Source organism: Pipra filicauda, unplaced genomic scaffold (genome assembly GCF_003945595.2).
Source record: "Pipra filicauda isolate LSUMZ 115617 unplaced genomic scaffold, ASM394559v2 scaffold58_size5111680_pilon, whole genome shotgun sequence".
NCBI lineage: Eukaryota > Metazoa > Chordata > Aves > Passeriformes > Pipridae > Pipra > Pipra filicauda.
This window is the reverse complement of record NW_024104742.1, coordinates 316,136-334,848: the sequence shown is the minus strand read 5'-3', so window position 1 is coordinate 334,848 and position 18,713 is coordinate 316,136. Positions and strand designations below refer to the sequence as shown.

Below are 18,713 nucleotides of genomic sequence, written 5' to 3'. Positions count from 1 at the left end.
GCAGTCCAAATAATTGCTTGTCAAGACAATTTTTTTGGAGAATAACTGGAGCTATTCAGCAAGCTGTGCAATTAGGTTATTAAAAATATAATACCACCTTGAAGCCTTTCAGAGAGTAGACCCCTACCTAACACAAAATCATCACAGCTCCATTTTCCTCCCTCTCTCCTGGCTTCGATCCCAAGTCACAAGTCCTAGGGACCTCTAAGAAGCTGGCTGTGACAACATACATTGTTTGCTGGACAAGGAATCATCACTCAACTCCTGAGCAGGTACGTGCCCTGCTTCCATTTCAACTCAGAAAAGCACGTTTGGTATCCAACAGGAGAAAAGCCATACAAAGCCAAAACCTACAGACAAAAACCCAGCTTTCCACGCATGGCATTCCCTTTTGCCTCAGGTGGTGAGTTCAGCACAAGGAGTCTCCCATTTTTCCAGAGGGCACAGCTAAGCCCAAGCACAGAGAGTCCCGTCTCTGGGGAAGGAAGGGAATCCCTGCCCCACAGCTATAGCTCTGCAGGCCAGGCCCATCTCTGGGGGAAGAGAAACACAGATCACTGGAAACTGTACAGAAAAACAGAGCACATGCCATTTCTGCTGACAAACGACATATTTACAGGACAGGTAAAATAAACTACATAGCCTGGTAAGGCTGAGCAGCCTGAAACAAGGAAGCTAATAGGCCCAGAGGAAAGGAATTGGTTCCTGGTGTTTGCAAATGGGATGTCACAAAAATGAGACAATTAAAATTAAAAGCAGTAAGGAAGACAAAAGAGCAGGAATCACAATAGTCAAGTCTGATAAAGAGCTGCTCCTTGGGTACAGGACGATAATGACGCTAAACATTTTTCTACTAGATGGCAGTGTAGTGTCACACTATATAAAAGGAATTCTAGAAAGAAATTGCTTTGTATTTCAAGTAAATCTGTGCTTAGACTTGACTTCAGAGAGCATGATATATAACAGCAGCCTCTTTGTAAGGGGACCTGCCATTAGTCTCACAGTGCAATAGGAGTGATACTCTAGTTTCTAATTTCCCAGTGAAAGAACATGAAAAGACACTAAAACCCTGAGCAGTTCTGCTACACGGTACAACTGCGTGCACAGCCACGGATAAGCTACTGAGGCTGTTACAGCTGAAGGTAGGCTGTGATCAAACAGCTCCGGGAATGGAGGAAGCAGGTCCTCGCTGCTCGGGGGAAGAAGCCAGCTGGGCTTTTGAAAGTAGGGGCAGCATTTAGGTAATCCCCTGGCTATGGTCAGGGGAGGTTGGCAACTTTGGCAACAAAGAAAGGTGCAAGGATGAAGAGAGCAGTGCCACTAAAATTCAAAATGCAAACACAAAATAATCAAGGTTAGGGCTGAAGGACAATGCAAATATTTGCAGGTAACAACCATAACAGTAACCTTTACTTTGCAAAGCCGCCATTCTCATAAGCCAAACTTCAGATGCAAGAAGATACTGTGGCTTACCAACACTCCCCAAACCAACACTAATTCCTGGCGTACGCAGGAGCTTACAGGAGCTCAGTACAGCCAGGTGATCTGCCAGAGATGGAAAAGCTCCGGGGGAAGCTCGCAGGCATCCGGAGCACCCTCGCTCCTGCAAGAGCCGCTCCGGGGGTCCCCGAGCCGTGGGGCTGCCAGACCTGTTCCTTTGTCACTGCGTTCCTACCCCCCGGGCTGTCCCCACCACCGCGACAGCCAGCGGGACATCCCTTACATCACCGCACTGGCGGCGGCGCGGGGCAGGTTTCGTCCGCTCTGCAGAGCTCGGGGTTCGCTGCGCCCGCCGCGGTGGCCCCGGGCCGGTGCGGCTCCCGGAGCCCTCGCTGCACCCCTGCCGTGCATCCCGCTCCGTGCCGGGGTGCTCGGGACCCACCGCGCTACCCCCTCCCTCCTCCCGCCGCCGCAGCATCCCCGCCACGGCTGCGACCCGCAGCTCCATCGCCCGTCCCGAGGAGGGACCGGAGTGCACGGGGAGCCCCCCCGGGGCACGGCCTCACCTGGAGGGCCGGAGCCGCACCTCCTTCTTGCTGTCCACCACGGAGGGCACGCAGTTGGTGAGCTCGGTCCAGTCGGCGTGCAGCCCGCAGCTCCAGCCGGTGGAGAAGCGGGAGAAGAGCCAGGTCTCCCGCTTGCCGGGCCGGTGGCAGGTGCACTTCTTCTGCCCGGCGCGGCACTCGCACGGCTGCTCCAGCTGGATGTTGCGGACCAGGTGCCGCCCGAAGGTGGTTCCGCCCGTCTTCTGGATGTGCAGGAACACGATCAGGTCGTCCCCCTTGATGTTGAAGTCCACCCGCCGCAGCAAGTCGTCGGCGGAGAAATTGAAGCGGGGAACGAAACGCGCCGGCGTCTCGTCCTCCGCCCGGTACGGGTCGGCGGCGGCGGCGGGGCTCAGGGCGCGGAGCCGCAGGAGCTGGCACTCGGTGCCCGGGCAGACGTACTGCAGCACGATCACGGCGAAGAGGAAGAGCATCACCAGCGCCAGCAGCACCTTGTGGGACCGGTCCTCCATCGTCGCCGGGAGCGCCGCGCATCGCCGCCGCCGCCCCGCTCAGAGCCGCCGCCGCCGCAGCCGCCGCCGCCGCCCCCGCGGGGGGACCCGCGCGGCCGCCATCGCCCGCCGCTGCCCACGGCCCTTCCCGGCAGCCCCCGCGCCGCGCCCGCCGCGCGCCTCCGCCCGCCCCGTCGGCACCGCCCCCCGCCGGCACCGCCCCGGCGCGGCCCTGGAATGGGAACGGGAACGGGACTGGGACCGGCACCGGCAGTGCACTGGGACCGCCCCCAGCGCGGCTGCTGGGCATCGGAACTGGGACTGGGAATGGGACTGGGACCGGCACCGGCACCGCACGGGACTGTGACCAGGACCAGCACCGGCACCGGGACTGGGACCGGCACCGCTCCCCACGCACGGACCGGGACTGGCACTGCACTGGGACTGCTCCCGCCGCGGCCGCTCGGCGCCGCACCGGGATGGGGACAGGGACAGGGACTAGGGAATGGCACCGCACCGGCACTGCGCTCCACGCACGGACCGGCACTAGGACCGGCACTGCGCCGAGACCGGCACCTCACTGGAGCCGGCACCGCACCGGGACCCGCACTGGTACCGGTACCGCGCTCCACGCACGGACGGGGACCGGCGCTCCCAGGAGCAGCCGCCGGGCACAGCGAGCTCCGAGCGTGCCCGGCACCGAGGCGCACCGGGGCGCTCCGTCCTCCTGCCCCGCGCCGGACCGGCAGTGGCACGTCTGCGGTGCCATCGTCCAGCCCATCCATCATACACACCCCCATCGCTGGACCCGCTGGTGCTTTCTCTCCATAACTCACACCGACACCCCGCGTTTCGATGGGGGAGTGTGGTGTGAGTGCATCGGCTGTTTTTCTTGACGCCCCGAGTGGTTTCGATCTATTTCAGGTAGCAAATACCTGCGCTATCTCTGTCAACATATTTCGAAACCCCTCTGTGCAAAGAGAGTGTTCTGTAAATAAAACAATAACAACAAGGGCTCTGTGGATTTACCTCTGATTAAAGTCCTTTGTATATTTATACGCAAATAATGTTTAGCCCTCCAGCTGCTGGCGGCTGTTCAATGAGGCCTGTGGGTGGGAGCACACGGGCGCTCACCCCGTCTGTGCGGGGATAGCGGCTGCAAAGCTGTTCACCCCGTGTCATTCCCCAGGCACGGACACCCACCCGCCACGGGCCAGCACCGGGCAGGGCTGGGGAGCACAGCACAGCCAGTGAACCTGAGGCTTCCCTTTCCTTCTTGGTGCGACTGATGCTGTGGCAGTTAATGTCTGTGAGAGCTGCACTCGTCTAAGAAAAAGCAAATAAAAAACGCGAGACTTTTCGCTAAAGGGAGTTTTTACCCCAATCCCCAGTGTCCTGTCCTTCCAAGGAAAAGCAGCCAGGGCAGGACCACGGGTTTGGCCAACCCCAGTTTAACTGATGTGCTCCAATATTTATTTAACTGATGGACTCAGCTGCAGATGTTACAGAGAGCCACTGCATCTCACTAACCCCTGATCTCAGGTAGGGGTGGAAATGAATGAGCTTCTCCTTCCCCTCCCTATTGCAGCACCTCAGCTTTCATTCCCCTGCCACCTGTGACGCTTCTGTTTCTCTGCCTGGCCAATCAGCCAAGAGCTGAATTTTCTAATATGCACAGCAGGCAGCAAACAAAATAATTTGTAAACACTCTCTCAGACCTTTATTCGTCATAAAAAGAAAAAAAAAATGGCCTGTCTCGTTTCTCCTCCTCTCACAGCAATTCGCTTTAAATAATTTCAGCAGGTACATATAGTGTTAGGAGGGGATGTCTTTATGGTTTTCATGCTTGATCAAGCTATCCTGCCTTTCCTATTTTTTCCAGTTGTCTTTAATATTTTGAAAACATTTACACTCACAATAATAGGCAATTTTATCACAAAGATTCTAGGCATGAGAACTATTGAGTTAATTTGCCTCTGTTTGTATCTCCAAAATGAATGGATTGCACCATTTAATGAAAACACTGTGCTCTGAAATTCAAGCCTTAAAATTATAAAGACATGTCTGTGCTTTATATCCATCACTCTCTCACAGTGGTTTATATAAAAAAAATATATTTGGCTCCAGTTTTATTTATTTTACATTATGAAATAACAAAGATGTGTTCTGGGTTAAAACTGATCCTGAATGCTAATACGTGAGAATTAAATGGAGAGAATAACAATGGCCTAATGTCTATGCTAAATTAATATATACTATAAAAGATATGATGCATACTGGGTTGGTGTTCCCAGCAGAGCCATTACTTTGGAATGGGCTAAACAAACAATGATCATCCTTTCACTGATGAGTGATGGTCTCCAGTCTGCTGCCTTCTCACTCACGGTATGTAAATGATGTTCCCGAGCTTTGATCCAGGGACACAAACCATTTGCTTAGGCACTAAAGAATTGAAAATCGCCCTGAACTAGATAACAGTAGGACAGAGCAGAGCTGTTAAGGTTTCACAGCACGGCTGGCAGGGCAGGTGGTTTAAGTTAAGAGGTTAAGCAAAACACTGAGTGCCTAGTAACATCAGTGGAAAAAAATCTCCACCTCCTTCTCGGCGCAGAGCCCACACATATGGTCCCTATTCCTGCTCCCCACACATGACCCTTCTCCTCTGCTGGTGCAGGGAATCCCCTCACCCCCATGTCTACGTGAATAGACCTGCCCAGATGAGCACATGCATGTGGTCACTGCTCCTCTTTTCTCCCACCGATGAGCACCTTCTCCTGCCAGCTGGTCCCTTCTGCCCCTGCACTGTCAGCAGCCGACCCCCAGCACAGCCTCCCCCAGCGTCTCCAGTTCCAGCCCCTTCCTGCTGCTGTGGATGCAATAGCAGGGGCAAGCTGAGCTGGTGCAGGATCTTGGACTGACCCCCCCATATTTACCCATGGAAACATTCAGAAAAGTGGGATTTTGTGTGCAAAGGCACTGGGGGTTTGCCCAGAAGCAGATTAATACAACGCCTTGTGCTTCCAGCCCTCAACTGATCTTTACTGCTCTAGGAAATTCTTAGCTATTCATTTAGGGCTGATCATCACATCCCTGTGTATTTCCTGAAGACCTTTGTTTTCACAGCATCTGAATTTCACCTCTGCATTTGGCTGGCAAATGGTGACGGCTTGGCCCCAGCAAAAAAAGACACACATCAACTTTGGGGTAAGCAGGCTGTTGGTGTGTAAAAGTTGTATTAACACCTCCTGCTTTTTGAAAGGATCAAGTTTTCATGTCATTTCAGCCAGAGTAGGTCCCAGCATCCACTGTTCCACAGAGGTACAGGCAGGACTGCAGACGGCTATGAACCCCCTGGGCAGAGGGGCAGGACAGGGCTGTGGCAGCCTTTGACAGGGCTAACCCTGACTGCTGAGGCACTCACAGCTGCAGGGAGGATGAGGTCTTTTTAAAATGAGAGGGGAAACCATATTTGCACTGTAGCAAAATTAGAATAACTTGATTAAAAGAAATGCAAACAAGCCCTTCATTTTGCTTTGTCTCCTTATAGTGTGATTCATCTTATACTACCTGTGCAGGAAGGGAGAGAAGATAAATAAGTACAGAAAAGTCTCCTGTGTCATGAAAATAGCATATTTGTTAAAATAAGAAGCACAACCATCACCAGGCCAACTGCTGCAACTTTCCTTTATGGAATTGTCTCTCGTCTGGAATGGCTGATGGCTGAACAGGTTTGCTGCCAGGGCATTCAAAACCACCCATCATGGGGCCTCAAAGTGATGGAGTGGATGTCCAGCCCCACTGCCCCCAAAAGACCTCTTCCCTCACTATTTCCATAAGACATGCAAACACAGTAACTTTGATAGTTTTACTTCTCTGTTGAGACTGTGTAAAACTAGATTATGGAGTTAAAAGGTATCACCAGGAGATAGACAGCATGAAGATACCACCTTGTTCCCTGTGGAAACAGGGCTTAAAAAGAGTACAAAAGAACAGAGCAATGAGATGGTCATTGGACAGCAGGAAAAGCAAGGCCAAGAGCAAGTAAAGGGCTGGGAAAGGACCAGAGGAATGCTGGGGTTGCAGAGCAATGGAAGTCCTGCTAATACTTCACAGAATAAAGGCCTTACCTAGAAAAAGGCTATGCAAATGAGTGAAGGCATGGAGCAGTGGGGTGATGAGTAAAACTAATTAGAAAATGAGGCGTGATTATTCATAGACTTGACATATCAGAGAACAGCTAATCAAAGGAATAATACAAGTTTGCATATTCTTTGTGATGTGGGCATCAAAGCCTTGCTGCTTGTAACTTCGGCATCACTGTTGCTGTTCCTAAAACCAAGCGCACTTGATGCACTTGTAACATCTTGCTCCAGATCACACAATGGGTCTCAGAGAGCCTGAGGTGTTCAAAACAGCTGTTTTTCCAGCTACTGAAATGATCTCACATTTATCTCTACTTATAGATCTTGTCTCCCTGACTACAAACATTGCCCAAAACTCTGGGTGTGTGGGAAACTGGGCAGCCTTTAAAAGCTTCAGCTAAAGACCTGGAAACTCAAGGGACCCACCTGGCAAGATAATCACAAGATAATCCCTTTTGGTTCCGTTTTGCTGCTGAGTGATTGCTAAATAAACTTCCTTGAAATCCTGCATGGGAAGATGGACTTGGCAGGAGGTATTTGCAGAGAACTTGGGTGCAGGAAGCTTTCAGAAGTACCTCCTTCCCAACACACGGCATCAGAAACCTTCCATCCAGGCTGTTCATTCTAGCAAATCTTGGATTTTCACCACCACTCAGAGCCTGATGAAAGGCAGGCCAGATTTCAAGTTACAAGGTATCAGCAGTATTTCCATCTCGCACATAGGTCTCGGCCCTGTGAAAGGTTTTAAAGGAGGACCTGATGTGGGACTGGCATCTGGCCATGTACCAACTGTCTGGGCAACATTTGGAGAGTGAACAAATGATACCGCCCCATCACCACTGATTCCTTCCCAGCAAGAAACTGGCTGAGAAACTGCTGAAACACCAAATTCCCTTTTGATGAGGACAGCCTGGGACAACTCCAGGAAACAGGATCCATGGGGATGAAAGGGCTCTTTCAAGTATGCCTCTGAATCAGTGGGAAAAGCATGAAGTTGGGATTGCTCCTGCCACTGTTTGCTTGTCTGGATAATTACAGTGATGGGTATATTAATACTATCTGGCATTAGATCCAAAGAGGAACCAGGCATTGAAAGAGATTACTGGTGAGGTGTGTGAAGCACCCTTTTGGAGGTGCTTATGAACAGATTAGGAGGAATTAGAGAGGGTATGAGCCAACAAAGCCCAGGGCTGCAAGCCATATGGTCCAAGGGATATTTTGTGCCCACTTCCAAGATATATCATGCAAAACTAGTGTATCTGACCTAGTTTAGCACAAAACCTGCAGCATTTGCTTGATTAAGGTAGGTAAGAGATTAAATAAGATAATGTAGAGTGGTCTTTAGCAGTGGTTTCACACTGAAGAGAAAGGCTTTTAAAGGACTCATGCAAATATTTGTTGAATCTTCCTAAAACCAAGAGGAAAATCATTTCACATGGCCCTGAAAGGAACAGTAGGAAAAGACCATAATATTACCTAATGCTATCTCAATATGTAGTCCTGTGTGGAGTGAATACAGTGGGATTTGGTCTTGGCATTCAAGACATCTGAAAGGTGAAATATGGCCTTCACAGTGAAGTTATTCCATTTTAACTACACTGGTTTGAAGTAGATTTAGTTAAACCAGTGCCACCTTTTACCTGGACAGTCTTCAATCTAGTTAGTTTTGATTTAACTTAATTTGGTGTCATTCTGTGTACAGACTGCATCTTGGATGCTGTATAAATATTTGCTCATTGAAATTGATGCTGAATTCAGGCAACACAATCTTGTGGAATTAGGGGGAATTACCCTCTCATCTTGTGTGAGAGGGGTTCAGATGCAGGAGCAAAAAAAAAATCCCAGGAAGAGGACTTAAATTTCCACAGATGAGTTCATGCAATTACCTAATTTTTAAAATGAATGGAAGAATAAATGAAGGTGAAGCAAAAAGAACTTCAAGCATTATCAAATAATAATAAAAAAGAAGCTTTGAGGACATTTCCTTCCAGCAGCAGGGCTGATGAATCTTCAGGGAGTGATCCCATAGTCCAGTGAAACAAAGAAACACTCATTTCACAGTGAGGTTTTGCAACAGCAGATTTACCAGGAACAGCAAATAAATAATTCACAGTTCCTGAAGATGTGAAGGTAAATTTTCTTTCCTTTATTTCAAATCTAATTCTTCCACCTCCAAAAGGCCTACAGCAAACATACCCCTACAAAATAGAAAATAAGGGATAAAGCAGGAGTTTCACTTTCCAGTTACGTTTAAAAAGACTCCTAAAAAAGAAAAACCTCACCTTCCTCTGCAGCCTCCTCCACCGCTGCCATGAGTCCACAGGGAAACAAAATATTTGTGTTATATTACACTGAAACTTCTAGAATAAGAAAACAAAAAATCAACATTCAAAATGTTACCACAACAGAATTCCACAGACAATCCCCAGCTGAGCTGCATGTAAATAAAAAATATTGAGTACAGCAATTTCTTGTAGTTTTCCAAAAATACCCAGGGTTCATAGCATTACAGCACTCTGCAATAATTCAAAGAAAACCAAGGCAGTGTGAATTTATACCTCCTGATCCTGAATTCTAGCCACTGGTCCCTTGGCTTGGGCCAGTTTTCACCAGGTGCTCCAGGCCAGCCCTGCATTTGCTTTGCTACAGGCACAGGCTGCTCTTGGAATCCCACTTTGAGGAGATGATGCCAGTCCTGCATGTGCCTTAGCTGCCACTTTGCAGGATTAAAATAGTAGCAGCTATTTTAATCCACTACTGGAATACATCTGAAGAAATTCCTTGCAATCCCTTACTTCTCTTCCCAGCTGACAAAGCCACGTGGCAGGGAGTGCACGTGCAGTCCGTGTCCCCCGGCCAGAGCATTCCTTCCCTGGTTTGGACCGGAGGGGTGGATGCAGGGTACCTGCTTCATGCTGTGAGCACCCCTTCACCCAGCGAGGGCTGAACAGCATGGGCTGGCCCCATCCTGGTCTGAGCCTCCTGCTCAGCGCTTTGGGAATGCTGCAGGCCTGTGGAAGGGATGGCTTGGGACCAGCAGCAGCCCCACCACAGCCTCGGCAACCCCCCACCCATCTGATGCCAGTGTGAGTTCTTCATCCCCCAGGTGAGGGCTGCATAGTCAAAACATCTGCCATGTGTATTATAACATCTCCTCCAACACTGCTTAAATCAAAGGAGCCAACAGATGACCTCTTCTCTGTCGTGAACCTTTGCTAACTGCTCGTTGACCTAATCAGAAATTAAGTGGGCAGAGAAGAGGGGGTCAATGCTTCTGTTCCTGCCCTGTCACAGTGGCAGGGTCCACTGCTGTGTGTGTACACTTTTACATACAGATATTGTGCATGCACTAGATTACCGTGCAAAGATTACCTGTGCAAAGAGATGGTGAAGATGGATATTATTATGATGCATGGGGCTGGTTCCAGTCCTTTTCCTGCTCATCTTTCCCTATTAAAGATAAGCAATGCATAACAACGTGGCCTTACACACAAAGGGGTGTAGGACAACACCTCTCAGCATCAAAGTTCAGCAGATTCTCCACAAGAATATGCATCCTCCAACTGCACAGAGCTTTTATGGACCTGCCTAGGTCCCAAGTGATATAGCAGTGGTAAATTCTTGCAGTTGTTTGTGTTGGAAAATACCCAATCGGCACCTTTCTCTGCACTCTTCTAACCTGACCTATTGATGCCTGCTTGTATTTTTAGGGGCCAGGGCAGCTTCAGACTTGGGGTCAACCTCAGAGACAGAGCTCCCACAGCAGAGCCTGCTCCAGCCACCCCTGCAGGGGGTCCTTGATGCAGGACAGTTCTCCTTGAGACTGTCCAGACCAGGACTACTCACACTGCCCCACAGGACTTTCACCACAATACATTTCCCCAACAGATCCGTGCCTGTACACATTTCGGGGAACAATCCACCATTGCCCTCCCTTAACTAAAAGATTAAAGCATACCCTGTGTTATAAGCTGTGTCATGCCTTTACTTGCAGCCCCTACCCAGCAAAAATCTCTTGGCCAAGGAGACCACCTCCGACTGTTGGACCCGCTCCATGGGTTTACGTGAGCTGAGTCCCAGGAGTTCCCTCTAACTCTGAATTTCCAAGACACTCTGGATAAATTAATCTGCCTGAGACCTGGGGCTGCCAATGAGAGCTTGTGACACTATGCAGAACACTGTAACAATCAGAAGAAAAATAACTTATAAAAAAATTCTTTTCTTTCACTCAAAGAATCAAACTTTAAATGATCCCATCTGTCACTTTCATCTGCACCCTGTTCCATTGGCTGGATTTTGCTCATTAAGATAAATTTCAAGCCAGCAGATCATTTTTACCTTCAGGGCTTTGATGAAATGTATTGTTTGGGACTTCCTCCCCTCCTCCATTTTTGACAGCCATGACAGAGGAATAAGTGTATCTCTCTTATGCTGCTTTGCAATTGTATGGAATGCCTTTGACCTTCCAAAAGGGAAACACTCTACATTCAAATTCCTTCTCCTTTTCCCCTGGGACTAGGAGCTGGCCAAGCCCCTCCAATAAAAGTTTCCTATTTGACCTTGCATCATAAAACCCTCTTTTCTTTATTACTCTCCTCAAAGCTTCCCCAGCAAACCTCTAGCCCTTTCAACACTTGGTCTGGAGAGCTTCTGTGTTGTGCAAATGGTTCAAATGTCTTTGTTTCTTTCCTGAAAAGACATAAAAGCAATTTGTTGTATTCCTTACCTCATAACCAAACAGAACTGTACACTGTACACTCTGCATGTTATGGCTCCCCACGATTTCAGCCCCAATGACTTATTTTACTGTAAGTGTAATTATGCATTGGAGTGGTTTCATGAGGGATGTGATAAATCATCCGCCACTTAAAGTCTTTAAATCAAGGCTGGGTGTTTTCAGTGGGGTCCTGCTCCATGTCTGGAGCACACAGAGGCTCCCAGTGCATTTACAGGAGGGTATATAATCACATGGTCATGGTCAGCCGTGGTATTGAGGAATTAGCGGATGGGTGGAATGGCCTTTGTCATGCAGGATGTAGGATTAGTTGGACTTAATGGTCTGGTTTGGCCTTTAAATCTATGAATAGGGAAAAGGAAAGAGGGAAAAAAAACCCAACAAAACAAAAAGAACAAAAGTCCCTATTATAGTCAGCATGTTTCTGCCTTCTGAAAGCAGAGCCAGAGTGACTGAAGGCAGCTGGAGCTGGAAATGAGTGCTGGGGAAAATCAAGGGCACCACTGTGCACTGCCTCTGATGCTCTCAGAGTCCCCCAGGTCCCCCAAACAGGGCCTTGCAAGCAAACCCACGAGTCCAAACCCATTGGGATTTGATGATGTGTTTCAGAAAACAACAGATGTGAGAACACACACAGTACTCAAATGTTTTTCCTTCCCCCCTCACCCCCTTGAGGTCATTTTAGGTGTTCCAGAACTAGAAATCTAATGCTTTTTCTATTTCTCAATTAAGCTAATTAAAATTTTAATCTGGTGGACATTATCTTATTGCATAATTAGAAGACCTTATATTGCAGTGGTTTGGTTGGTACCAATCCTTTTTGCTTTAAATTGTGTTTCATTAATTGAGCAGAGCTTAGATGGGTGCTTATAAGGTACTAAGCCAACTATCTGTTCTTAACAAAATACTCAATTCTCCCTGGCACCTGTACCTGCTCTGAGGCCACATGCTTTATGCTATAACAGTTTTCCCCTAGTAAAGGTTGGGCTATTACAACCATGATCACATGGGAATTTTGGGGACTGTAGACTCCCCTCATAGACACCATCACGGACTGGCTGTAGGCAGCAAACACAGAGGATCCACTTGGAAAATGGCAGATCCAAACTCTGCCCACTGACTTGCTGATATCATCTGCTTAACCGTGGGTTATTGAATAATTAATTACTCCCAGGTCTCTATTAAGTCCCAAAGAATCTTTCTATAGACTAGACTGGTATTACTCTGCCATACATTTTAAAGAGATTACTGTTAATTAATTTAACTCATCTGCACACCTAAATCTCAGCTAAACCCTCTATTGTGTTACCTGCTTTCATTTCAGACATGTAGCGCTTCCAAACTCCCATAGAAATGGGTTAAACTCATCTTCTCAGATATGAAGCAATTTAAGAAATAAGTTGTTTTTCAACACCTCCCACAGTGCCCTGTGCAGAGCGGGACCTGGGAGCTGCCCAGGGCACTGGCAGAGCTCTTCCTGCAGGTTATCCATCCCACCAGGAGTCAACTGCCCTCCAGGACTTTTGACCTAGTGTTTCCAAAGACACTAAATTTCCTGAAAGCGTAAATAAAACATTAGACCACAATTTATCTACTCCTGGGGCTAAGGCACCCGAACGGTGAACGTAAATCAGTCAGAACATTTGTGATCTACTGACACATTTCCTTTCTAAAATAGGAGCCCGACACACATAAATCCTCACAAAGGCTTCTCTGGAGCCATCCCCATCCCATTCACCCCAGACACAGTCACCAAATCTGCACAGGAACCTCCACAATGCCTGAGACTGATGGCCTGTGGATGGGCTGAGGGCTCTTGCTGCTACCACAACAAAACAGTAAATAATTACACTAGTAATGAGCCAGACCTTCCAGCTGGCCAAGTCACAAGAGCTGCGGGATTTTTTGTCAGTAAACAAAATTTCAGATTAAAAAAAAAGCAAGTAACCTTTTGTCAAAACCAAACATCTCCATACAGCAGAAATCCCTTCGATAAAAATTGCTATTTTTTTAATAAGGAAAGACAAAAACAATTCAGGCATAAAAATTCTTGGATTTTTGTTTGTTTGTTTGTTTGTTTTCTGCAAAATATACACAAAAACCCTCACAGGATTTGAAAACCCTGTTTATTTCTCTGGGAGTAGCTTCTTCTGAAAAGATGGAGATTTTTAGCAAAAGGTTGGAACTGAGGTTAAAAAAAAAAACAACACAGGAGTAATTTTACCCAGCCCTATCGTCAGGTCCCCTTCACAAACTGCTTTGGGATTAATGGGTTGACAGCAGTCCTGTTAGCTATCCGGGAATCATGTGGATAACCTGCAGGATCTGTGGAGACATGGAGCTCACAGCATGGGAGTGAGCCATAAGGCTCAGCATTTCCAGGGCAAGCCTGCAGCTCCTAGCACTGGATTAGGCAGGGAGCACTGCTGGAAGCTGCAGAAGACCCACAGCAGGCACTTGCCTGCTTTCAGGTCTTGTTTGGAAATCAGCACAAGGTTACTCCACAGCCGCAAAACAGAGAGTGCTTAAGCAGAATCCATTTCCTAAACAATTTCCAGAGCAGTCAGTGACTCTGCCCAAGGTGAGGCCCAGCAGCCCTCTCCGCATCCAATTTGCACACTGGTTTTGTTCAGGATGCAGTCCCTGCACCACTACCTCTCCAACACCGGCATTTTCCAGGCTGGCAGCCAAAGGGATGCTTAGGCAGACATTCCTGCAGACAGAAAGCTAAAGCCAGTTTGCCTTACCTTTGCTCCAAGAGGGGCAGGATGGAGAGCAGTGTTTTGCATCTGGGCAAGGGGTCTGAGCTCATCACTCAAACACAGAGTTTGTTTGCATCGAGTGCTCATAGCAGGGAATGGTCTCTGCTGACACCAGACCCCACATCCCTGCCACTGCTGCCTGTACAGGTGTGTCTCTCACTGACGTGATGACGATTCAGTCTGAACTTCTTTGACACTCGAACCCAGGGTGTATGAAGACAAGGGTTCACACCTCATTGTGTCTCCCTTCCTGAATTCCCTTTCAGGGATCCTGAAGCATGGGATCACAGCACTTTTGGTGGGAAGAGCTTCTCATCCAACCTCCTCCTCAAAGCAGGCTTAGCAACCAGCAGTAAATGAGCTTGGCCATGGCTTTGCCTGGCCAGGGCATGAAAACTTCCTAGGATGTGGGTGCCACAATCCCAACAGACGATCAGAGATGCATCTCTCTCACAGGGAAGAAGTTTTCCTGATTTCCAGTCTGAACCTCCCAAGCTGCTGTTGCTCCTTGTAACATCATTTGCCTTTACCAAGAAGGATTTGGCTCCATCATTTCTACAGGTTGCTGTAAGTTGCTATTAGCTCACCCCTTCACCAGCCTAAACCAGCCCATCAGCCAAAGCCTTGCAGGGTAGGCATCCCAAACCCCTGAAATCTCCATAGCCCTCCTCTCCGGTCAAACTGGGATCAGCTGGTTTTGGCAGCACAGCTCTAGGTCTTGGTCTGTCCTTCACAACTTACATCCCTGTCCCTTGGAGCCAGCCAAGCAAATCCTGCCCAGGCCAGCACTGAGGGGGGCACAAAGACCTCCCACACATCTTCTGCGACAGCAGCGCTGAGGCACCCACATTAAGCAGGCAGAAAAGAGAAACCATTCAGTTATGATTTGTCTCATTCACTGAGTTGTCTGAAAACTGCAGCTTGGGTAGGCATTAAAGCAGCTACAATCTCAGTGGCTCAGTAGATGCCCACTATCTGGTGGCATCCTAAAGCTTTCTCAGCCTCCAGCCTGAGTAAAGTCTTCTCTTCCCACTTAACTGCCTAGTTTACATGGCAAAACTGCTTCCCAAAATATTCTTGCAGCACACCAAACAATCTTGCTGTCAGTCCTCAAATTTCAGTGTGATTGGTAATCAGTGCACCAGGCATCAGAACTGGGTTATTAAAATATCTGCCATGATGAACAATGTAAAATAAATGCAGGTAAATTGTATTATTCTGGGTCATTTAGTTTTAAGTGCAGCAGCCTCTGTGTTTTTTGCCACTTAAGCGATATGCAGCATGAAACAGCACAAATAAATACAGATGTAGAGAACATTAGATACACTTTGTAAGAGCAAATTATGCACATTCACATTTCATTCTGGTTAGATCAAAATTAGATGGTTTTCCTCCATTATCTCAGTGGATACACTAAAAGTCAATGATTTATGAAAGAAACCGGTGTGAATGCCATTATAATTGATTAACCTAAGAGACTGGTGACCTACTTATAGATATACAAATATGATTATAATTGTGCAGTAAGTAATTGAATGTTCTGCAGGACTTCTTTATAATGTGATTGTAATGCATAAAAATAAGAGGTAGACAAAAGGCTTCAATGTTGTACAGGCTCTGAGATCCTAAGAGAGGTGCTGAGTTCTCCCTGCTCCCTCCTGTCAAGGTGAATAAGTGTTGAGACCAGAATCAACTCCGTCCTGAACAGTAGCATTTCCCATAAATAGACTGTCATTTGGAGAAAAGGCTCCAGTGTACTTTGTGGCTGGGATAACTTTTGACACCCTGAGCAGACCCCATTGTCTGGGAGATGCTGCACACAGACCCCTCCCAAGTCATCTCTACTGGACCCACTTTTGAGAGGCTTCCTTTAGGTCAAGAAAGGGAGACAGGCAGATGCAGACCATCCAGAAGTCATGTAGGTATAAAATAAACATATGGGTCCCTATTCCTAAACCATCCCTTTGCAGCTGGACTCGGCACCACTGTAATGAGTTTGGGAATATGCCAAACCTCATGTCTGTGCCAGTCGTGGCTCTGAGTCGAGCACTGCTGCCACTTCTACTAATGGATATGAGTGCCCACTTGCCTGTGTTACAGTCACAGGACACAGCAAAGAACAAGAGCATCTCCCTGCCTCCAGTGCTTTGCAATCCACATCCAGAACAGGGAGCAATAGATGGAGACAGTCCCCAGGTGCTGGCAGCTAAAGACCATACCTAGACCATGCAAATGGCTCTATTCTGCAATCCCAGGCAATGCTCCTTGCTAATTATGTTTCCCAACACCTCTGCAGTGTGCGCCCTGTTGGACCAAGGGCCAACATCACCCAGCCCACAGCTGCCTGGAGGCTCTCTTGGCATTATTATGTGTCACGGATTTTCCTGTATCTTTTGCTGCCAGTCACTTCTGACTTAATTTGTCTGAGCTCCTCTACATGGACACGGGTGGCAGAGCTAACCTCTGACAATGACACACAGCTCTCTGCAGAACAAAATTCTAGATTCCTAATTTGAATGACTAAATATACCAAAGCTCAGTGATGAATTATTTAAAATCTATACAAATTTTGATGCTGCATACTGAATTAGAGACTTCAATGCACCTCTGCAATTATGAGTCCCTCTGCCTACAGCTCCATCATGGAAAAGCATCCATTCAACCCCCCTGGGATAAGTGATCTGTTACAATTCCCTGGACTGGAAACCCTGGAGATGATGTGGGAGCCAGGAGTTGCTAGAATGGGATTGAGTTAATTAGCACTGTGTCTGAGGAGAGCTGTAACAGCATAATGAAACAAATAGAATAAAAGCAGTCTAAAGTGACTCTAGTGGATTGATGGGTGCTTGCTGCTGACTGTGGAATAGTCAGGATTGTACCCATGCCTGCACGTCTATGCATTTGCCATGTATTGCTCACACTGGGGGAGATGGATGGGGAAGAGGGTGGGTCATTGCAGCTCTGCAAGAACTTTCTGACATGATGTGTGATAGGGGCAGAGAGGTGGAAACCATTGTCAGCAGCCCCTTGCTGCCACAGCACACCTGGCTCAGTGTCAGCTCTGCTTGTGAAGAACCAAAGCCACCACCCCTTAAACCCTCGTGCAGGATGGGATCAGGTCCAGCACACACGGCTCCGCAGGAGCCACAGTCAGGGATGCACTGTAGCACCAGGAATGCCTGGGTCCTCGAAAATAACCCTGCACTCAGCTCCTGCATGGGCTGAAGGTGTCCCACTGCTGGTGAGGGGCCCTGGGAGGGCTTGCAGGGCTGCTGTCCCCTTGCACCCTGCCACAAACTCTTTGTCAAGCAAGTGCTGGTGACGGTCTTCCTATGCCCTGCAGCAGAGCAGTATGTCCATTCAACTGCAAAGCCACAGACATTTAGAGCACATTCCAGAGTAAAGCTTGCATCCCACCTCCCAAGGAGTTACCTCTAAGCCCGGCACACAGGCGAGTGGCTGAAGATGGCCATGTTTCACTTCTTCATCCATCCTTTCCCATGCTGACAGCCACCAAAGGATGAGCAACAAGTTCCACTTTTTCAGCTTGTTTTGCATTCTTTTCAGTATTCAGTCGTCTGGAAGAGGAATATGTTGGTCCCAGCAATGCTATGTTTGAGGGAGCTGCTGGCTTTTTCAGAGTAAATTGTTCAGAGTATTTTTACAGTCAGCATAAAAATACTGACACTGCCTGTATGGATAGCTCTGTTATCATGCCTGTGGCCAATAAAGAAAGTGTAAGGAAAAAAAAGAAAGCCATGAGTTAAACCCATACTTTACAACAGTAAGACTCTTCCTTTTAATTTTTAAACTTCTCAAACCCTAGCTTCCACCAGAATGAATCAGTAAAAGATAAACAGAGCTGCCAAGCTGCACTGTTTTGAAGCAGAGGGATGACTCCCAGCTTGGCCAACTGTTCTGACTGCCAAATATAATATACACTAAAATGACAAAGCATAACAATACAAAAGACCACGTACTATCTTCAGTCCATATACAGCTCTATCTCTACCAGAGGGAATTGGAGCTGTGCCCAGCAGTTGTATCTAGTCCTGAGCATTGCCTATCTACCAAAGACTAGAGAGAACTGCTGGGGACAGATAGCAGCTAATAGCTGAAGTGATACCTGCAACTTTGCTTAAACAAGAGGAGCATAAATAAACCCAGCCCAGCTTTCTCCAAACCCAAACTCCTCACTGCTGCAGAGGCATTTATGTTGTGGCATTGCCCAGCCCACTATTGCCAAAGAGGCAAGAACAGCCTGACCCACACAAGCCCCATGGGAAATTCATTGCTCCAGCACTGTGACATATCTCTTTCTACATAGCTTTTCCTCATTCCTACCAGCAGCAGCTGGGCCAAACACTCAGCTTCTGTTTGCTCCTTCACTTCAGACCTCTCCTCCTTTCAGCTTCACTCTACAAATCACGGATAAGCACCAGCTAATGTGAACTGTGGGGCCAAACAAATCCCTATGGGTAGCACCTGTGCCCCTCTCATCCCTTTACATACATCAGCTGCTCTTTCTTCCTGGGCATTGCTTGGAGTGAAGACAGCCCTGCAGCAAAATAATCCCA

General features: G+C 47.9%; 1 protein-coding gene and 1 long non-coding RNA gene across 2 annotated transcripts in view; both read right to left on the bottom strand.

Moving 5' to 3' along the window:
• HS6ST2 (heparan sulfate 6-O-sulfotransferase 2) overlaps nucleotides 1-2,643 on the bottom strand; it is a 127,331-nt gene extending 124,688 nt beyond the window's left edge. The window contains exon 1 of the mRNA XM_039387827.1: nucleotides 2,007-2,643. Coding sequence (XP_039243761.1) covers nucleotides 2,007-2,518 — 512 coding nt within the window. The 5' untranslated portion in view covers nucleotides 2,519-2,643. The remainder of the gene's footprint in view (nucleotides 1-2,006) is intronic.
• Nucleotides 2,644-8,720: 6,077 nt separating this feature from the next.
• LOC113997789 lies at nucleotides 8,721-17,847 on the bottom strand. Its single transcript, XR_003544230.2, has 3 exons — nucleotides 17,569-17,847; nucleotides 8,922-8,999; nucleotides 8,721-8,837 (listed from the first exon to the last, which is right to left on the bottom strand). It is a non-coding gene; the product is annotated as an uncharacterized LOC113997789 (long non-coding RNA).
• Between the last annotated feature and the right edge of the window lie 866 nt (nucleotides 17,848-18,713).